General features: G+C 51.5%; 1 protein-coding gene across 3 annotated transcripts in view; it reads left to right on the forward strand.

Annotated features, from left to right (window-relative positions):
- Positions 1 to 1,577: 1,577 nt before the first annotated feature.
- The window catches only part of CAPZB (capping actin protein of muscle Z-line subunit beta), a 132,856-nt gene continuing 113,303 nt past the window's right edge, over positions 1,578 to 21,130 (forward strand). Inside the window, exon 1 of one of the 3 annotated variants that reach the window (XM_073903264.1) lies at positions 1,578 to 1,728. In XM_073903264.1, coding sequence (XP_073759365.1) covers positions 1,726 to 1,728 — 3 coding nt within the window. In that variant the 5' untranslated portion in view covers positions 1,578 to 1,725. Of the gene's footprint in view, positions 1,729 to 2,885; positions 3,009 to 21,130 lie in introns of those variants that run through there. The other 2 variants (XM_073903262.1, XM_025856520.2) reach the window with 2 other exon arrangements.

Genomic DNA, 21,130 nt, shown 5'->3' on the forward strand with positions numbered 1-21,130 from the left:
ATGGCAAATCTTTTCGGTGTTGATCATCTTAGCATCATGCCTGACTCCTTCCTTCTCGAACCCACCACCAAGCCATCAGCCAATATCCAGAATGGGATTTTCCCTTGCCCCCCTCTGCAGCTATTACCCATGAACACACCAGGGACTGTCCCCATTGGGTCTGTGCCCTTGCTGGTTCTTGTCCTTCCTCTGATCAAATGTTACTTTCTAAATTAGCCTCCCGGGGGCCTCACTTCCCTAATCTGCAGGCCAATTCCCTCACTGTGAGTTCCCTCCACATCTCTAATCACCACCTGACACTATGTTTACTTCACAGCTGATGGTCTCCCCTCCAACAGTTCAAGCTCTGCAAAAGCATGCACTGGGACTGTCAAATTCACTGCTCTATCCTTAGAGCCCAGAAGAGTGCTCAGGACACAGCAGGTGCTCAATAAATGTTTACCAAGTGCAAGAATTCCTAAGTGCCACTCTCTTCTCTGAATTCCGGTAACACAAGCCTTAAACACTTACTTGTATCGATTTTTATGCCCCTGGCAGTTTTTATTTGACTGAGGATGGGGGGGCCTAGGACACGGGTGTGTGGCCATAATTCCGCCATTTGTGCAACCCTTTACAGTTTACAATCCCCTCACAGGTGACCTGATTTGATTCTCACAAAAGAGAGTGAACAAGCCAGGCAGGGTAGGTATTACCAGCAAGGCTTAAAATCCCAGTTCTCCTGCCTTCTAGACCAAGCTCAACGGCTATGTGTTGAATGGAGAGAGTGAGAGGAAAAAGGAAAAAAAAAAAAAAAAAAAAAGAGTCACTCTGTGGAGTGAGGCAGCCCCACTGGGCAAATGCGCTGGTTCTCTGTAGCACATCTCGCAAACGCCTAGCATTTATTGGTCCAGTTTTCTAATCTCTACCTGTGCGAGCCACACAGCTATCCTGCAGCAGGTAGCTCTGGGGGCATCTTCCCGTCCTGTGCACCTCTGCTTTCTTTCGGTGCCTCCAACAAGGCCTGGTATATGGTGGCTGCTCAGTGCGTGGAGTGGCCCGAGACGCCTTTTTTAGGGATGGGGCTCCGGTGCGGCGTCTTGCTCCCGGTCCTCCATGTAGCAAGCGGCAGCGCCGGGACCCCACCTCGGGTTCGCGCTGCCGCTCTCTCCGGGATGCGCCCGCCCCGCGGCAGCACCAGTTCCGGGTCCGCGCGGGAGAGCGCGCGTGCACCGGGCGGGGAGGGCAGGGCCTGACCCCTCCCAGCCCCAGAGCCTTCCGCGTCCGCGCCCGGGACGTCCGCGCGCACGGGCCCGGCGCCCCCCCCCCCCCGCTCTGCAGCCCCAGGGCCCGAGGTGGGGCGTAGGGGCGGGCGGAAGCCCCCCCTCCCCGACCAGTCCCTGCGTCCCGGGCCGGCCCGCCCACCCCTCCGGCCGCTGCGCCCCGCCCCGCCCCGCTTGCAGGCCCCGCCCCACACTTCCCCCTTCGGAGCTCCTCCCCCCGCGCGGCGCTCCATACTTGGCGATCGCCGCGGCCTTGCGCGCTCATTGGCCGAGAACCGGGTGCGTGGGGGCGGGCCCGGGCCCGGCCGGGGCGGGGAAGGAAGGTGGCGGCGGCCCGGCGCGGGGGGAGGGGGGCGCTGACCCGGATGTTCACTCCTGGGCACCCGGGGAAGTGGAAGCGCCGGGCCCTGCTGCTGGGGGGAGAGCCACAGACGCCGGGACCGGGACCGCCGCCGCCGCCGCCACCATGGTAAAGGCCCGACGTCACTCTCTCCCAGGCCGGGGGGCCCCGCCGGAGCTCTCGTCTCCCTTGTCCCCGCCTCCCCCCACCCCTAGCCCCGGGCCCGGGCAAGGGTGGGTCCCCCGGGTGGGGGAGGGGTGGGGTCCCGGACCCAGGTGGACACCTTCGCTGCCGTCTCAGGAGGGGGCTGCCGGCACCGGCCGCTGGTCTGGGCAGCGACCCTGCCCCCCTCTCCCAGCCCCCGCCCTTGGCTCAAGCTGGAGTCCCACTGTCCGCCAGTCGGTCAGGGTAGTCTGCCCTATAGCCCAGGCTAGACCCCCCCTGGACCGTGGTCCATGCCAGGCACCCCCTCCGCTCACCCAGGGGGCGGTCCCCCTTCCTCCTGCCCACGGCCCGGGCTAGGTCCCCTTTCCCCGTCCCCACGGCCGGGGTAGGCCGTCGTTTCTCCCTCCCGTGGCCCAGGCTGGGCTCCCCTCCCTGCGTTTCGGGTTAGGCCTCTGTTCCTCTCCGTTTCTTCTCCATGGTTTCAGTCTGGACCCCAGTCAGCCCCTACTCCAGTGGCCTCAGTCTAGATTTGTTTCCCCGCTCTTCCGTGGCTTCAGCTTGAATCTTCTCTTCCCCCTTGGCCTTGGTCTGGACCTCCCTTCCTCCGCCCGCGGCCCTGGCCTGGACGTTAACCCCCGCCATCCACTTCCCCAGACTTCTCACCGCTCTTAGTGTAACCTGCGTCAGCTCCCCTCGGTCCCGGGCTCTACCCTCCTTCCAGGGCCCTGCTCTCTGCCCTGCCTCTGACCCGTGTGGTCCCTCCCCTCTATCCCGGGAGAACCTTTGCCGCCTCTGGGAAGCGAGGGGAGCTCTCCTGCCCGGGGGAGGAGGAGGGTGGTCCCGGGGCACAGCCTTGGCAGGTGGAGGGTTGCCTCCTCTTGGGGAGGCCGCCTGGAGCGAGCGAGGGAAGGGCGGGCACCTGTGTGCCCGGAAGGCAGGAAGGCAGCGCGGCGCTCTGCAGGCCCTTTCCGCGGCCGCTGCCTCCTTGCCGAGGGTGCGGTGCCTGCGGGGCGTCGTGCTGGGGCCTGAGTGGGAGCCGAGAGATGAGGGTGGGGGGAGCCGACAGGACAGGAATGAACGCACAATCGCCCTTGTGAGGCTGCAGCCCTTGGGGGGGCCGCTGGGCCGCGAGGCCAACATAGGGCCTGGACACAATGCACCCCAGCAGGCGCAGCCTCCCTTTCCCCCTGAACTGTCAGCTCGTGAGGGTTGGAACTGCTGATTATGGAGGTGCCTCGGATCAGGTGAGCCAGATTCCGAGAAGGAGAGAGAGCATGAGAGAGCGAGCGAGCCAGCTAGTTCCGCTCGTGGTGTTTTGATAATGACGGCCTGTGCTCTAGGTTCTCTGCGTGGCTTGAGGTTTCACCTAGGCCTCCACAAGTTCACTTACCTCCACTTTGCAGCCTTCTGCAGGATAGGCTCACCACCCAGATTGGAAGGGCCAGAGGGCTTCTGCCTTACATGGTCAAGGAACCTTTGGAGATGGGCTAACCGAGCTCAGGCCATCCACCTGCTCCTTCTGCTCAGTGCTGGCAAGTGTTTGCATGTGAACTTTGGGCCCCGAAGTGTTTTGAGGATCTCAGTTTCTTGTTTAATGAAGTGTTGTGGCTGCTGAACCAGGATGACTAATTAAGAGTGGCTAAGTTTTTTCTTGCTGCCTTCCTGCATATTGATTTAAAATGTGGCTTATGCCATTTTTAATGCTATTGGACTTCTACAATGTTTGTGTTGTCTGGAGGTGGCCCCACCCCAGGCCTGGGTGAGGAAGTACTCCAGGACAGTTTTGGGTGTGAACTGTGAAAGTGGAGTGAGGTTTTATAAATTTGATCTTAGGGCAAAAGCAGGACAATGTGGATCCAGTGGCCAGGTGGGACTGCTTAGGGCAGCGTATCTGGCAGGGAGGGGCATCTTGGCTTAGTCCTCATTCTCCAAAGGTAATGGGAAATGCCCATCATGACCCAGGAGGAGGACAGTGACATATTATGCTTCTCAGGAGTCCTGTATTTGGGTTTTATTTGGACAGTCTGAAAACTGTGGAAGGGGTGGAGGAAAAGGTCTAACATTTCTTGAGGACTGCTGGGTGCCTGGCACCATGCTGAGCAGTCCACCTGTATGAGCTCCTTTAACCCGCATAGAACCCTTGGAGATAGTTGCTGTCCTCCTTTTACAGGTGAAGCTGCTGCTTAGGACATGGAGTAACTTAAGGTGTTGCTCGGTCGGTGAAAGCACATCTGGCAGGCTCTAACCTCCATCCTCCCCATTGTCCCAGGCTGCTTCTATGGCGAAGATAGAAAGGACACTGTTTAGAAAACAGAATAATGGGGTACTCAGGGATGGCAAGGGAGAAGCCGCGTTTACTGACTATTGGTTGTGTTCTGGGTCCTTTACATAAGAGATCTCGCCTAGCAGTGCAATAGTCAGATGGTGGTAGAGGCGTATCTGGCTCCGGGCCAGGGCATGAGCTCGTTGAGGGCAGGGGGTTTTCTTTTGGGTTTTCCATGGTTGCACCCCTGGGGCCTAGAACATCACCTGACACTGAAGGAAATGGCTTGGAGTGCTCTTTTTTGGGGTGTCTATATGTCCGTGAACTCAGCCGCTTTGATTTTCATACTTGTTCTCTCAGTAACTTGTTCTTAGTATCCCCTAGGCTTATAAGTAATTTCTGACTGCTTATTGTCAAATTGATCCCTTACATGGATACTCTAATAATCCAGACTAGACAGTTGCGCTGGGACACGAGTGGTGGTGTGGGGTTGTACAGTAGGTAAATGAACTAAGGCCAGTGTGGTTTTTATTTTCAGTAGGTTTGATGGTAGAGAAAACAGCTAGCTCTCTGTTATCCATGGAGGGAAATAGCAGTTTGAGAATCTGAAATGTGTTGGACTTTGGAGTAAATTCCTGATTTTTGTTGGCTTCAGTTAAGTGCACAGGCAAATGAAATTTATTTGCCTGCATTCCCTTAGTAGGTAACAGTCTTACCGCTGTAAACTCTTTACAGTTTCAGAGCACTTTTCCTTACACAGCTGTAGCTTCTAACTCGGGAATGAGTGTTTCAACTTTTTTTTTTTAAGATTTTATTTATTTATTTGAGAGAGAGAGAGTGAGAGAGAGAGAGCGCACAAGAGGGGAGAGGGTCAGAGGGAGAAGCAGACTCCCTGCTAAGCAGGGAGCCCGATGTGGGACTCGATCCCGGGACTCCAGGATCATGACCTGAGCCGAAGGCAGTCGCTTAACCAACTGAGCCACTCAGGTGCCCAGTGAGTGATCTAACTTAAGAGTTCTGAGTCCCGTGCCAGCTGGTGGAGCTGTAGTGGTGAAAGGACAGGCAGACCCCCTCAGGAGTTGTGCTCCAGCTCACAGATGGTTTTGCCTGACAGGAGCTGATAGGAGAAGCCTGTCGCATTGTTGCAAGGTGAAACAATTTAGTTGACACTGATGCATCTTGGCTGGGCTCCTGGTGTGGATGAGAGACCGTTCAGCCCAGACCCCACACTACATACAGCCTGGTTCATTTAAACCCAACTAGCCTTTTCGGTGGAATGCTTGAAGAAGGTAGCCAACAATCGATAGCTTGAGACTGAGATGATAAATTATAGTTTGAAAGCAGATATTCCTATTTATAACTCGGAAGTCCAGTGCTGCTTTTATATTCCATGGGGGAGAGAAGAGGACCCGTGACTGACAGCCCAGAGAGATGGGAGCCTGGCAGGTACATAGACCGTCGAGACTCCTGCTTCCCAGGCTGGGGAATGCTGGCCAATAGGCAAATACAGAGGCACCTTAGCGGGGGTCCCGGAAGCTACAAGATAAGGTTAATTTTGTGTATGTTAAGTGTCTTCTCTGCACAGCTTTATGTTGACGCAATGATGAACAAGACAAGGGTCCATCCCTCCACAGCTTACATTGTTGCGGGGGGAATGTCGCTCTTACCTAAATTTAAGGGGGAAGAGCCTTGTTGATGGGAGGGCAAGCCATTTGCATGAGACGTGGCAGGAGATTTAAGAGAAAGTGGGGGCTTGTGCCAGGTTTCACCCCCAGACCTTTGGGAGTGTGTCTGTTCTTCCCGCTGCCGTAACTGTGGAAGCGAATTGCACCGCACACCGCCTGTTTGTTCCTCTGCGCACCAGCAGCCCTCGTACCCGGAAGTGTAACCTTGTGGCGCCGTGGGAGTCCTGCCCTTCTGACCTGCGTAGCTGCCACTGATGGAGGATCTACTGTGATCCAGAAACGTGGCTTAGATGATACCTCCTCCCCCATTTTACTTACACAGAACCTGAAGCTTGAGAGGTTGAGTGACCCATGTGAGTGGCGTGCCTGGGACTCAAAGCTAGGTCCCTCTGACTCCTGTGCTGGACACTCATTCTGTGTCTCAGAAGCTGTGAGCAGAAGGGTCCGTAGCACAGGATCTGGGCCCGTTGCTCTTTGCAGCAGATCCCAGCATTGAGAGTGGGGCGTGGAAGGCCAGAGGATGCAGTTGCAAGGTCACCCACATTAGGACCAGCTAGAGCGATGCCATTTCTAAACCTAAGCTTTTAGAGAGTTGTGTTTCCATGTAAGGAGGTGGAGATGTACGTTTTTAGGGCACCAGCCACATGCGTGAACTCTGCTCTGCTAGGAGGATCCGTGCCTCAGCCCCACAAGGACGGCTCAGCCTTCGGAGGGAGGCAGCACAGTATAAGCAGTTAGGACACAGAGCCAGACTGCCTTAGGATAATAACAGGACCTCCTCATAAGGCTTGTTTTGAGGATTAAGTGAGACCGTACGCGTGAAGTCCTTCCAACAGCATCTGGCATGTAATTATATACTCATTATTATTATCCTTATCACCACATTCAGACAGTGTTCAAAGGGTATGTGGTGAGTCCCTCTGTTAGCTGTTAAGTGGAGGAACTGGGTTTTCTGACTCCAGATATAGACCCCTTTCCTCTACTCCTGACTGCCTGCCAGAGTTTGCTTGGCCTTGAACCAGTGCAAGGTGTGGGGTGGTTAGCGGGAACCGTGAACGAAGAGCTTCCCTGATAGAGCCCGAGGCTCTACTTCACCCCAAATAAAGGCTCCCTGTGCACGGGACACTGCGTGTTGTCACAGCCTGATGCGGTCTATCTCCGGTTTGGATGCCTTGTCTGTGCCTGGTGGAGCCCCTTGTGAACTGAGTCCTTGCGTTCTTCCCAGGCTGGAAGAAGAGAGTCGGGGACAGAGCATGTGAGCTCCGTGACAGCAGGGCCCTTGTCTCTTTGGTTCCCACTAACCACCCCACACCTTGCACTGGTCGCCTGAGAGTGAATGTGTGGTCAGAGCTGAGAGTGGTTGCCCTTTGTTTGCTGCCTGCTCCTCGGAACATGGGCTTTGGAGTTGGGCGTGTGTGGGTTGGAGTCCTGCATCTGCCACTCAGCTTGTGATCTGAAGTGGGGGTTCTCATCTCCCTCGATCTCAGTTTCTTGATCTGTAGCATGAGGGTAACATTTTATAGGGATACCGGGAGAAAGATGGGGAAAATTGTAAGCACTTAATCCAGTGCTTGGCACACAGTAGGTGGCAGCTGTGATTATTAAGTCTTATCCTGCGTACTGGAGTTAGTAAGGGACACAAATAGCCATAATCCCTGTCCTCTAATCCAGAAAGCGACACAGGATGCTTCCAAAACGTTGAATGCAGCAGGAAGGACATAGTATAGAAAAGGCTTAATTAGCATGGGGAACTTGTCTGCTTGGCCTGCATTCCACTTCCTCCAGGAAGCCCTGCAGACCACTTCAGCCCACAGGCAGCTTGGGTGGGGGCTGGGTGTGATGCCCGGCGAGACTTTGCCCAGGCAGAAGGACAGGGTGGGGTGCAGTCAAGGAGAGGCCATTCTGGGCACTGCCTGGAACAAAAGCAGAGTTCAGGGGTACAGTCAGCCTTGAGTTTGGAGACCAGCCACAGAGTAGACAGAGTGAGTGGGGGGTGCCTCAGTCCCGGGAGTCAGTTGGGGAGTGCCGGAGTTGCTAAGCTAAGGAGTTTGCATTTGATCTGGGACAGTGTGGAGCCAGTTAAATATTTGACGGGGCAGGTAGAAATTTGAGGAGGCTGGCAGAGTTGTGGTATTTTAGGAAGCGTCATCTGGCTGTGGTGTGCACAAAGGCCCCGAGAGGTGAGAGATGGGAGGGAGGCATCCGCCAGCACCAGTCTATGGGGTTATGAGGGTCCCAGCCCCTGTGAGGCCATGGGTATGAAAAGGAACACATGGTTGAAAAAGATAAAGATAGGAAAGCAGAGTGAGATGCCATGATTTACCGCCTCTGGAGCTGCGGGGGATGCTTCTGCCCCCAGAGCTCCCTGGTTAGGCATTCTGATAGGATGCTTATCATTGATCCAACTGCTATTTCTGGTCAGTTTAAATCCTAGATAGTAGTGTCTGCAAAGCCTTGATATCCTATTAACAACCGAGCAGGGATTTTAGTCTGGTTAGCCCAGCAATCCTTCTGTATCTGCGGGTGGCACCCAGTTCTCCTCTCACGCGGCCTTAGGCTCTGGGCAGACAACCTCCTAAGACAGCCAGTCAGCCGAGGGGGGTGGAGGTTCTGCATGGTGGCTGGAATTTTTTTTTTTTTTTGAGATTTTATTTATTTATTTGACAGAGAGAGACACAGCGAGAGAGGGAACACAAGCAGGGGGAGCAGGAGAGGGAGAAGCAGGCTTCCCGTGGAGCAGGGGGCCTGACATGGGGCTCGATCCCAGGACCCTAGGATCACGGACCCGAGCCGAAGGCAGACGCTTAATGACTGAGCCACCCAGGCGCCCCTGGAATAGTTTTTACTGACTACTTTTTTTAATACCCAGAGCAACCCTTTGAGGCAGGTTCTCATGTTACCCTCATTACACAGGTGAGTGAGAACCTAAGCCTGACTCCGCAGTCTGACCCCAGAGCCCATGCTCTGGACCCTCCGCGCTGCTGCCTCTGAGCTTTTTTTCCATCCAGCCATTTGTTCCATGGATGCTCACGGAGCCATCAAACAGACCTAGTAGAGTATGAGTCTTACGTGGAGGAGGCAGATGGAGACAGGGAAAGCTAAGATTCTGACAGCCTGGGGCACAAGCAGAACCAGCGTGGCGGAAGTCCACAACAGAAGGGCTTGAGCTTCAGGGAGCCACTCGCTTTCCCTTCTCCCTTCTCCCTGCTTTCTCCTGGTCGCACCCCATGTCTGACATATCTGGAAACCTGTGGAAGGGAGTCTTCCTCTGCAACTTTCTAGTGATAAGTCTCCAGTCCAGTAGCCCTATTTCTTTCAAGACATCAGCCCCAGTGACTCGCATCGACCTGCCCCAGGGTGGAATGAGTCTGTGTGGTAAGTGTAGATGGTGCCTGGCACTCCGTAAGTACAGCAGGAGTGTTGGCCATGTCCTGATTGTTTTATGAATATGGATGCTTGCAAGGTGGTGGCTCACGGAACCTCTCAGGGTTCTACTGAGAGCCCAAGAAGTGGAGTCCCCTGCTAAAGGCTGGCAGTCTTAAGGGCTTGCTGCCTGGTGTTTTCTGGCCATGAGGATCTTACCACACTGCAGACTGCCGGCAGTCGTTGCTCCTGGCTCAGCCCCTGAACGTCCCCACTCACCGCTTCAGCTGCTTGAGAAGGCTTCCTGTTCAGCCCTGAACTCCTCGGGGCCCTTCAGAGCTAGGATCTGCTCAGAGACCGTTATGTTAGTATTATCTGGGCTTAACTGTTTCAGAGGTTTCTCTAAGATTCAGGCAGAGGACGCACTCAACATTTACCAGGTGAAATGTCTTTAAAATATTAAGGTTATGAAAAGATGCTTTTGCATGTACTCTTTCTGCTGGGCTGAGGAGCAAGCAGCCTCCCAGTGGAATTGTGTGTTTTCTGGTGGTAGCAAATGCCCTCATCCTTATCTGCACCCGTGATCAGTGGACGGAGGATTCGGGATTGGCTCACTCACAACACAAGGTTCTCCACAGTGAGGCTTTGGCCCTGAAAGGGGTATGTCTTGATTTCACAGGGATGGGCTTCCTGCATACAGAGTTTTGTGCTAAAAAACTGAGAGGGGAAGCTTTTATCCACCACACCCTCCTGGTGAAAAATCTGATTTTAGGCACTGTGGTCACTGAAGAAGATACTCTTGAATTTCTCTCTGTCTCATCTCTGGCTTTGATTTTTTTTTTTTTAATTTAAAGATTTTATTTTTATGTAATCTCTACACCCAATGCGGGGCTTGAACTTAGAACCCCAAGATCTAGAGTCGCATGCTCGCGACTGATCTGGCTTTGTTTTTATCAGTCCTTTCCTTCTCTGCAGAGCACAGCTTGTCTCCTCACCTCCTGGGCAGCGTATGGTTGCTGGAGCTGGATGTGGACCCGTCACTGAGGAACACACACCCCTCCACAGCAGGGCCGGACTCTTTGCTCTTTCAGAATGTCCAACACCGGCTGTCCTTGCTTCCTTGCCTATCCTCCAGTCCTGACAGCTCCTGTGTTCAGTCTCTTTCGGCCGTAGCGGGTGTGGACCTCTGGTCACCCTGAGATTTGAGCCCTCTGGCTTGGCCTTCAGGAGCGCCCTTGTGCAGCGGGAATTGGAGGTGCCCGAGTTAGCAGTCTTCATCCCGTAGGTTATTAGGTATTCCCTCCTGGGTTCTCCATGAGTCTGGAAAGTGCCTGCCTTCTGCCGCTGTCTCTGCTGTATGCGCACAGTCACTGCCTTTAATTCTCTCAACCCAACCCTATGACGGTGGTTTTCTCATTGTCCCGATGAGGAAACTGAAGCTCAGAAAGGTTTAGGAGCTTGCTGAAAGGCCCCCAGCCAGTTAGTGGCAGAGTTAACGTCCCGACGCGGGCCCATCCCACTCAGAAGTGCATGCTTATCGAATTCTGCCATCCTGCCTGTCCCGCATGGACTCACCAGGATGCTTATTTTATAGATGAGGAAGTGGAGGTTCACCTGCAGGTCCAGCCATGGTGGCTGAAGTCTGGGTTTATACCTTAGAAGGTTTTGTTGGTTCAGGCTGTTAAAAGGAAAGTGGATGGATCTTTCTGAGCTGTGGTCTCTTTTTGGAAAGCTACCTGCTAAGCCTTCAAGTGGCAGGCAGGTCTTAGCCTGCCCTCAGTAGGCTCGCGTCTTGGCTTTTTGCGTAGGACAGTGGTTCTTTGTGCATATCCTGGTGATTGTGACAGCCTCCCACTGACAACTGTTGGTTGAACAAAACCTTGCAGGACTCCCTTGGCATTTTCCTGTGAAGCCCCAGCCCGGCCCTGGGCGCCACACGCACGGCGGGTTGCAGGGCCTCTGAGGGGAAGAAGCATGGTGGCCCATTTCAGTAGTTAATTTGACCTTGAGCAGCTTCAGTTGGTGACCCTCACAAAGCCTCAAGTTGTTTCTTACCCTTAGGAAGGAAGAGTGAACGATAAGTGCCCCCTCAGTGTGAATGCCACCGCAGTGTTCTGCTATCCCCGGCACGCGGGCCATTGCTCCATAGTGTTTGTTGAACGAAAGAATGTCTAGTAGGCCCTTAGCAAATGTGCGTCTGGCTGTGAGGAGTTAGTGTTGGGTTCCTCCTTGTCACTGTCACTTTAGGTAGAGGTGACAAGAACGGAAGGAGCTGAGCAAGGCCCCCCTCTGAGATTGGGTCAGTGCGCCCTTCAGCTGTTCAGGCCACCCTGGTGTTGAAGGTTGTCTGAAGGCACTGGTGGGATCAAGGCTTGGTGGGAACAGTGATCCTAGTGGCTCTTACCTTCGCTGGTGGCTCTGCACGGGGTGGGCACTGAGCACTTGGTGCAGAGTCACATGACCGGCCTGGAGTTCCCGAATGATCCCAGGCAGTCTGGATTCCGGAGCGCAGGGGTGGTGAAGGGCAGGGTCTGGAGCCCAAGTTCAGATCCCAGCCTGCAGATGTGGGCGGCTTCCTTCACTCCCTGACTTATTTTCCTTGTTTGTGAAATGGTAAAAATGAAAGCATTTCTGATGGATTTTTCGAGGGTTAAATGAGTTAATACATGTGAAGCCCGACACGGTAACATTATTATTGTGGATATTAAATTAGTAACGAGATGGTGGTGTTATCCATGCCATGGACTCTTCACGTGCTGTTAGAGCCGGAAGAGACGTCAAAGTGGAAACTCCCTTTGCTTTGTGTTGGAAGGAGTTTAGACTTTGTGTTGTGGCTTATCTCGCAGGGAAATGTTCCTTCTCCCAAAGCTCACCGGGAAACTCTGTCAGTTACAGGCCTTGCCCTGATGCACCTGACTATCCATGAACAAGTTGTTTGAAATGGTGCTTTTGTTCCAGGTTATAATAAAAGTCACTCTTCTGGAAAATGTCTGAGGTTTTTGTTTTTTTTTTTATTTTCCTTTCTTTCTCATGGCACGAGTGGCCAACCGTGGAGTGCCAGTCACATTTGGTATCCAGGGCCTTGAGGGGAGCAGGGCATGGTGCTAATCAGTGATGCTTGCACCTCGTCATTCCTACCCCCTTGCACCCCCACACTGTAGTTATTTTCTGAGCCATTTTCTTCTCTTCTGAGAGGTTCATAGGTGCTCCCAGCTTCTGCTAACCAGTGCTGCATTTGTGAGCTGCCACAGACCTGCAAGACTTCACTGCCTCAGGGGCTGAATGTTTTAAGGGCATTTGTTGATTTTAAGGTAGAGTGTTGGGGTTTAGGGAGAAAGGAGGCAAGATAAAAGAAAATGGGCGGATAAAACACTTGTTGGAAGGCAGCCTGGTAACTATAGTGGAAGGAGACTCCTGGCTCTGATTCCTACTCTGACTGCCTGTGAGCTGTGTGAGCTTGAACTAGTCATAGTCACTTCATCTCTCTGAGCCTCAACTTTCTGAGCTGTAAAATGGGCATAATAGCTGCCTCTTCACAAGAACAGTGTACGTGAAGTGCTGTCGTTCAGGCCTCCTGTGTAAGCAGTTAATACAGATTCATTGCTGTCTTTAGGAACTTCATCATTCATCATGTAAATTAGCACCATTCCACGGGGAAGAGAATTGAGTTGAATCTAAAAATCCCTGGATTGAGGAAACCATCTATCTAAAAAGCAGATGTAATGATGACACTGAGGGGAGGCCCTGACTTTCTGGCTTCCAGGGGCCTTGCTCTTGGACCGGACAGTCCTCTGCACATCGGCTTAGAGGATTTATCATGCATGGGGAGTTGCACTGGGCCAGCCCGTGTGCTGAGCACTATGGATACCATCTCAGGTAATCTGTACCATAGCCCCATTTTGATCGTGGACTCCCAAAACGTTTTTGCAGATATGGAAATGGAGGCCTAAGAAGATAAGAGGTGTCTTGTACAAGATCACACAGCTAGCAAGGAACAGAGCTGGTCTTTAAACTCGGTCTTCTGACTCCAGGTTCCAGCCGTTAGTACTCAGGGAAGGCTGGTCCGAGGATGTTGTTTTTGTGTACAGAGGAGTCTTTATGCTGATGGTTCTAACCAATGTTCTTTAGTGCTTTTGTACATTTTGCAGTTCAAAGCACACTGTGTGTTAGATGGCTGCCCCTGCTTCTGCTTTGATGACTTAGAGTTCATCTTAAGATGCTGCAAGAATGAGGGATGCCTGGGTGGCTCGGTCAGTTAAGCGTCTGCCTGCGGCTCAGGTCATGATCCCAGGGTCCTGGGGTTGAGTCCCGCCTTGAGCTCCTTGCTCAGTGGGGAGCCTGCTTCTCCCTCTCCCCCGCTCGTGCTTGCGTGCACTCTCTGTCTCTCCCCCCCCACCCCCACCCCGGCCTGGCCCAAATAAATAAATAAGTAAAATCTTTTTTTAAAAAAAGATGCTAAGGAATGAGCTTGCAGTGGTTGTGGTTTTTCATTTAAAAGGGAGCCTTGTTTTCCACATAGTAACTGCTAACCTGTAGTCAGGGTTTGGAATCACTGCTGAGACCCTGAGCGCCCTATAGTCTTTCTTTCTGCCTGCCCTGTCTCCTCTGTTCTGTGCACATCCAGGTGGACTCTGAAATAATGCAATGTGGGGATATAATAGCTGTTATATATATATGACCAAGCTAGCATTTGAATTCGGGACCAACGTACTCCATGCCCTGGCTGTGTTACACCTGCAGTGAGGGCCAGAGATGAGCAGAGAGGCTATAGTCGTCTGCTTACCTACAGAACCGACGGAATTAGTCCATCCCCAAGAGGTAAAGCCAATCAAAGATACTGGAAGAGGTTCCTGAACTCAGAAAGCTGAGAGCGCTAGGCTGTGGATGTCAGCACCTGTCTGCAGGATGGGCCTCGGTCATGGTAGGCTCTATTCCTTCTTGTCTTATTTGGCACTAGGTGATAGGCCTGGAAAATGGGTCCAGTCTTCACATTTTCTTAACCTTGATTTCATTTTTCCTTTAAATCACTTCCTCCAGAAGTGATTAATGTAGAATTCCTTTGTCCTTTTGCCTACCATAAAACTGGTACCATAAAGCTGTAAGGCTTTCTCCCCTTTTGGCCACAGACTGTGTGGTTTCTGAGCTTGCTGAATTCCAGATGGAGAGCGCACAGGAGCATCCTGGGAATTTTCCCCAGGATCCTGCTTTTATTTTGATTCCACAGTATCTGTTTGGTACATATTGATTGTTGGGGAGGCGTTTCTTGAAATAACAAGCGAGAACTGGTTGCCATGGTCCCCAAGGAAGGGCCCTCCCATCATGTGACTAATTGGCAGAACATGGACACATAAATATGATGAGCTCAGAGTGCCTTGTGAGCCATTGAGTTAACTGATAAAATCCCAGGAATTGAATTCCGTAACATGCCGGAATCTCTCAGGACAGGAAAGAAACAATTTCCAAGCCTCAGGTGCTGGGCTGTGTGTTGTAACAGTACCAGCAGATTCTAAGTCAGCGGAAGCATTCAGCAGGCCCTCCGAGTTCAAGAAGGCACTGGCATCTGTTGCTCCCTCCTTTACTTAGCACTGAACATGTATTATCCTTGTGAGTTCCCAGATTTCTCCTAAGAATGGCATCCTGTGAATTTAGGACTTTATGTAAATCATAATTATGGAAATTTAGAGACCTTACGTAAAATTGCTAATAAATGACAGAGCCGGTATTTGAACTGGCTGCTCTGACTTTTAAGCCTTTGCATGTAACCTCTGCCGTCATGGAATTTTGCAGCTCACGTAGGGCTTGAGGCTTGTCCAAGATGCTACAGTAAATCATTAGCGCAGTTGGGTGAGAGTCCTGCGTCTGACACGCTAGAATCTGTACTCTACCAGTAGGCTCTTGTCTTTTCTGCTGCAGAAACTTGAGCGTGTTTGGAAACTCATCTTTGAACATGCTTCTCTAGTGATACGTGCAAAGATCACACTTTCCAACATGACATTGTGAGAGAGCTTCGTGGCAGTAGGGTAGACCAGCCCACAAAGCCAGCGCCCTTAATTGAAGAAGAAATCTAGGGACAGGTCTGGACTAAAACCTAGGTCCCTTTGATTTTAGCTCCTGCTTCGTTGCCGTGTCTGTAAGGGACCATGATCACAGTAGCCAGGCACTGGGGAAAGTGGATGTCCAACAGTTGGTTGAAAATGGCAGTACAGTAGCATAATGATATATAACACAGCCATTAAAATGTGACTGTGTCTGGACGGCTGGGTGGCTCAGTCGGTTGGGCGTCTGACTCTTGATCTCAGGTCCGGTCTTGTTCTCAAGGTTGTGAGTTTGAGGCCCCATGTTGGGCTCCACACTGGGTGTGGAGCCTACTAGAAAAAAATATGTGATAGAGTTGAGTAAAGCAAAGCCCTGAATCAGTCTGTTCTGTCCTCAGCTGTCTAGAATGTTCGCATTAGAATTACCTCCTTGGGGTTTTGAGAATTCAGTAAATGACCGGTTTGCAGGCACTTTACTGTGTCTGTTAGTTGCAGTGGATTTGATGATTTACATACACACATGTATGTATGTTTTCCCCTCCTTAGAGTCACTTCCTTACAATAAATCCTCAGGAGTGGGTTGTAGGGCTAAGGAGGACAAGTGTTTTTCTCCCCACACATTCTCCCTGTCAGTTCACCCTCTCAGGTGCTGTCCTGACAGCCTCTAGCTCCAGGCTGCCCTCCCTGCCTCGCCAGCTTCGATTCCTCAGCCTGACTTCCCGTTCTGGCTAAGCTGAGGGAGCTGCTTGTCTTCCCGCAGAAATGTCCTATCTAGGGTTAGCCTCCCTGGATTTTGCCACAGCCATCTCCATATTAGACCCGTTAATTAATTTTTCTTTAAATTGCCTCTTTTTTTTTTTTTACCTGAAGTTATTTAAGAGAGAAACTGTGTCGTTACCATAAATGGAAAACCAGTATCCGATGCCCCACGTAGAAAGTATACACGGAAGTAGACGCCTCTAACTTCTTTTTTTTTTTTTTTAAGATTTTATTTATTTATTTGAGAGAGAGAGAATGAGAGATAGAGAGCACGAGAGGGAAGAGGGTCAGAGGGAGAAGCAGACTCCCTGCTGAGCAGGAAGCCCGATGCGGGACTCGATCCCGGGACTCCAGGATCATGACCTGAGCCGAAGGCAGTCGCTTAACCAACTGAGCCACCCAGGCGCCCGACGCCTCTAACTTCTGATATAAGAGATGCTTATCTGTGGACTACCTAAAATTGGTGGCCGCCAGAATCTGGCTGCTTTCTGCCTCTGGGCGTCAGCTTGCAGATCCCCCCCCCCTTCCTCCTTTCTTCTGCTGTCCATCCCGCTTACCCTCCAGGGCCTGGCTCTGTCTCATTGTGGCCACCAAGCCTTCTCTGACTACCACAGCCCTCTACATCCTGTCGGCGCATCCATCCATCCATCCATCCATGCAGAAGTTTAACAGTGCTCTGTGCTCTGCTTGGAGGTGGGCGTCATTCAGGTACCTCCCGTATCTACACGGAGATCATTCAGAGAACGGGGTGCAGTCTGTCAAAAGAACCTGTTGGGTGGAAGATAATCGTTGTGTAAGGGGGTGTGCAGGTGCAGTGAAGAGGGTGTCTGGCAGAGGGGGGAGCACTGCAGGGGTCCCAGGGAGAGGCTTGTGCTGGAATCCAGATGGAAGGACTGATTTGCCAGGAGGACAAGTGGTGGGACATGGCAGGCAGAAAGAACAGTGTGTGCAGGAGAACGTGGCATGTTCAGAGGGACTGGCACTAATTTAGTTGTTGGAGCCAGAAGGATAGGGGTGGGAGGCTTCGATGCCACCTGGCAGGGCTCACTTGTGAAGGAGGCTCTGATGTCACCCTTGTCCATTTCCGCGCCCTCTCCACACCCTGACTGGGCCTACAGCATGACTTTGCCCCACGCGGTTTACCAGTAGTCTTTCCCCCCTTGAGTAGTAGTCGCTGGTGGTTCGTTGCCCATCCCCCTCCCCCATCATTATTTGCCGAGTGCCTCCTGTGCTCTGTGCCAAGTCCTGGGGCACTCGGCCGATCGAAAGGGGGACCCCACCTTGAAGAGCTCACAGCCTGGTGTGGGAGACACATGGCCATCTAGGTGGGCGTGAACACCAGTGGCAGGGGCCCTGGGAAGCTTCCTGACCCCGTTCAGGGATCCCTTTGGAATGTGACAGTATTATTTTTTAAAGTTCATGGTGTTATTCCTTTTATTAAAAAAGTAATTATGGGGCGCCTGGGTGGCTCAGTTGGTTAAGCGACTGCCTTCGGCTCAGGTCATGATCCTGGAGTCCCGGGATCGAGTCCCACATCGGGCTTCCTGCTCAGCAGGGAGTCTGCTTCTCCCTCTGACCCTCTTCCCTCTCGTGCTTTCTATCTCTCGTTCTCTCTCTCTCTCAAATAAATAAATAAAAAAATCTTTAAAAAAAAAAAAAAGTAATTATGTTCATTGTAGAAAAGTTGGGAAGTATAGAAAGGAAGGGGAAAAGTGGCCTACCAGCAGCTCCGGTTAGCCTTTTGGTGTTTTGCTTCATTGTCTTTGTCTCTGCATGGTTTTTAAAGGTTTCTCATGGATTGCATTCATACTTCTGTGTTATTTGTATGTCATGCTGTTTTTCACAATAATTTTCTTGTTATAATAATGTCATGAACATTTTAGATGATGAATATTTCAACTGGCTCAGACTGTCATTTGCTTAACCGTTCCCCTTATTGTTGGATAAGTAGGGGTTAATTTTTCCTTAATGTTGAGCTGCAGTGAGGGTCTTCCTACAGGGCTTTTTTTTTTGGTCCTTCTTATTTGCTTATTGCATGCTATGACTTTGTTCCTATAGGTTGTGTCTGGGGTGTGAACTCTCTCCTTGCCTGTGTGATTGTGTCTTGAGGTAGGAACTCTCTCCCCCCCTGCGCAGTTATGTCCTGAAGTATGAACTCTCTCCCTTCATGTGTGATTGTGTCCTGAGGTATGAACTCCCCGCCCGTGTAATTGTGTCCTGTGGTATGAGCTCTCTTCCTACCTACGTATACACACAGTCAGTTGCCGTTGCTTGCAGTTGTCATTCTATGAAGTCACCATGAACAGCCAGTTAGCAAATCCCGAATCATTGCTCCTAGGAGAAATGCAGGCTACAGTTCCTGGGATCCTCTGGTCACAACGTTTTTGTCATCTGATTAATGCATAACCGGAAAGACAAATACTGCATGGTATCACTTAAATGTGGGATCTAAACAGATAAAAGTGAAACTTAGTCGAACAGTGGTTGCCAGGGGCTGGGGCAGGGCGGAAGTAGAGTTTGGTAAAAGGGCACAGACTTTCAGCTGCAAGATGAATGAGGTCTGAGGATCCAGTGTGAAACATACAAGAAAAAAACCTCCTTTTATGTGTGTTTCTAGGTAAGGACACCTTTTGATACAGTTGGTTCTTTAACATTGCAGTCAGGACCAGACCAGCACCAGCAGCACAGTAACTCACTCACGTCTGGATGAAGCTCCTCTAGCACGTTCTCCTTAGCGCACACAGCCTTCTTGTACTTGGGAACACTGGACAGCACTAGGCTGGGGCGCCATTTTTAGACCTCGGAATCAACAAAGAGCAGAGAAATGTGGGAAAGGTGACACTACAGAGACCACAAGAGGGACTCTTGTTGACAGTGCAGGAGCTGAAACCAGGAGGCAGAGCGTTGCATTGTTCCTCCTCAGATTGTGCACATTGGGCAATTCAGAGTTTTTGCCATTCTGTGCATGTCTGAGAGTGACTGTGGAAGTGCCACGAGTATTGACCTGGTTTACAGATACATTTTAGTGAGTAGGCGAATTTGCAAATGTGGAATCCGCAGATAGTGAGAACCAACTGTACACACAAAGTGCCGAACGAACCTAGTGTGTGGCCGCGTTGTGTCTACCTGGTGACATAGAGGTAGTTACGGTGATGTTTTTTTTTTATTTTTTAATTCAATTAGCCAACACATAGTACATCATTAGTTTCAGATGTGGTGTTCAGTGATTCATCAGTTGTGTATTAACACCCCGTGCTCATCACATCACGGGCCCTCCTTCATGCCCATCTCCCAGTTACCCCATTCCCCCCACCCCCCTCCTGCCCAGCAACCCTCAGTTTGTCCCAGAGTCAGGAGTCTCTCATGGTTTGTCTCCCTCTCTGGTTTCTTCCCAGTTTTCCCTCCCTTCCCCTATGATCCTCTGTGCTATTTCTTACATTCCACATGGGTGAGACCATATGATAAAGTGATGATGTTTTAAAAACAAGATTTTAGGGTTGCCTGGGTGGTTAAGCGTCTGACTCTGATTTTGACTCAGGTCATGATCTCACGGTTGTGAGTTCGAGCCCCGAGTTGGGCTCCATGTTCAGCACGGCATCTGCTTGGATTCTGTCTCCCTCTATCTCTGCCCCGCCCGACCGCACTCATGCTCTCTCTCTCTTTTGCTCTTTCTCTCTAAAATCTTAAAAGAAAAATAAAAAATAAGTTTTTAATAGGCTTCTTCCACAAATTTTGATTTTTTTTATTGTTGTTTGTTGGGAGGGGAATTGGGGGAAAGCATACTGCTTGCAAGTATTAGATCCATAGGAGTGAATCTTTCTCAAAGTCTGAGAAGAGTTGAGTGCTTGGTTGGGGGCTTCTGCCTCTTGGAACGAGTTTGACTCCAATGTGATCATAACACCCTTGTGTCCCTGGTGGTTGTAGTTGAGCGTTTCATTCCTAGGACCTTTCAGGGTGGGTGGGTGCAACTCCAGAGCCCTGCTTCCCAGCAGTGTCTTCAGCTACACATCCAGCATCTGATGCTGGTGTGGAAACAGAGGAGGGGAAGCATAACAAGGTATTTTGTGAATCCAAATTATACTTGCAACCAAAACAGCCCGAGGCTCTGAGGGGGACCTCCCCCCCCTCGACCCCCGGGAGTTTAATGGAAGCATGCAGCAAAATAGAAAGGAAGGTCTGATTGTGACATCTGCATCGCTGAGGCAGGAGACCCAGATTAAACATTCACAGTTAGCTCAAGTATCAGGAGCAGAGGAAGGCTACCTTGACAGCAGTTTTGGGGCGGGAAGACTGTTGGCTCGTGCTGGATGAGCTTGGGAGTGGGGCACGTGGAGGCCCTCGGCTGTGGGTGCTCACTTCCTGTGTAAGAGCTGAGCTACTGGTGGGGCTCCTCACCTCTGTTCGTCTCACTGTTTCACCTTGTCCTCTGGTACGTGCTTTAGCCTGTTGACAGGGTGAGCCCAGCGTGGTGTGGGATGGGTTTCCTTCCTTGGCCGTCTACTAGCACACGGTGCCATATTTTTATGCTACCTTGATCGTTATTTATTTAATGTTTTTCTTTAAATTGACTTGAGCCTAACACCTCAGTCTGCTTTCACCTCTTTCTAAGTAGAAACATCTGTAAGGTCATGTTTGAGGTGCTAGTTACATTTTTTTTTTCTGTGCGTGTTAAAAATCGGTAAGCACTGGATCCCATTTGTCCGTACCCCTCTAAAACCTCAGACCCCAGGGATCTGCACAGCACACGGGAAATGGTGCAAGGGCGGCTCCAGGACCGTGGAGCCCTGAGTGCAGGCCACGTCTTGGCCCCTAATGGGCTGTGTGATCTCTGGCAGGGGAATTTTCTTCATATTGGACTGTTGAGCACCAGGGTCCCTCCAGGTGCGAGAATTGTGGGCTGTGCTGCTCAGCGGTACCTCTGTGATTTCCCAGCCCCTCAGACAGCAGCTCGGGACTCTGACCTGGGCCTGTGTAATTCATTTGCTCAGAGAAATAGAGATTTAAAAATATTGCAGCTCAGGAACATTTTGTCTTCCCACGTGCTTCTCATTTTTATTTGGGTTTCAGCCCTCATGACTTGTTAGCCAAGGAAGCAGCTTGGTCTGGTACAAAGAGTAAGGCCTTGGGGCCTGGCGGCATCCTGAACCCTTGCGTCCTTCTGGCCTCCCTCTCGAATGCGGCAGGCCTGTCATGCTGTGGAGGAGGCCGGAGGCGCAGACTGCTGTGGTGTGTGACGTGGCTGTCGTGGTCAATGTCACCTC

Source organism: Callorhinus ursinus, unplaced genomic scaffold (assembly GCF_003265705.2).
Source record: "Callorhinus ursinus isolate GAN/ISIS: 27379988/994484 unplaced genomic scaffold, GSC_fseal_2.0 scaffold18, whole genome shotgun sequence".
Lineage (NCBI taxonomy): Eukaryota > Metazoa > Chordata > Mammalia > Carnivora > Otariidae > Callorhinus > Callorhinus ursinus.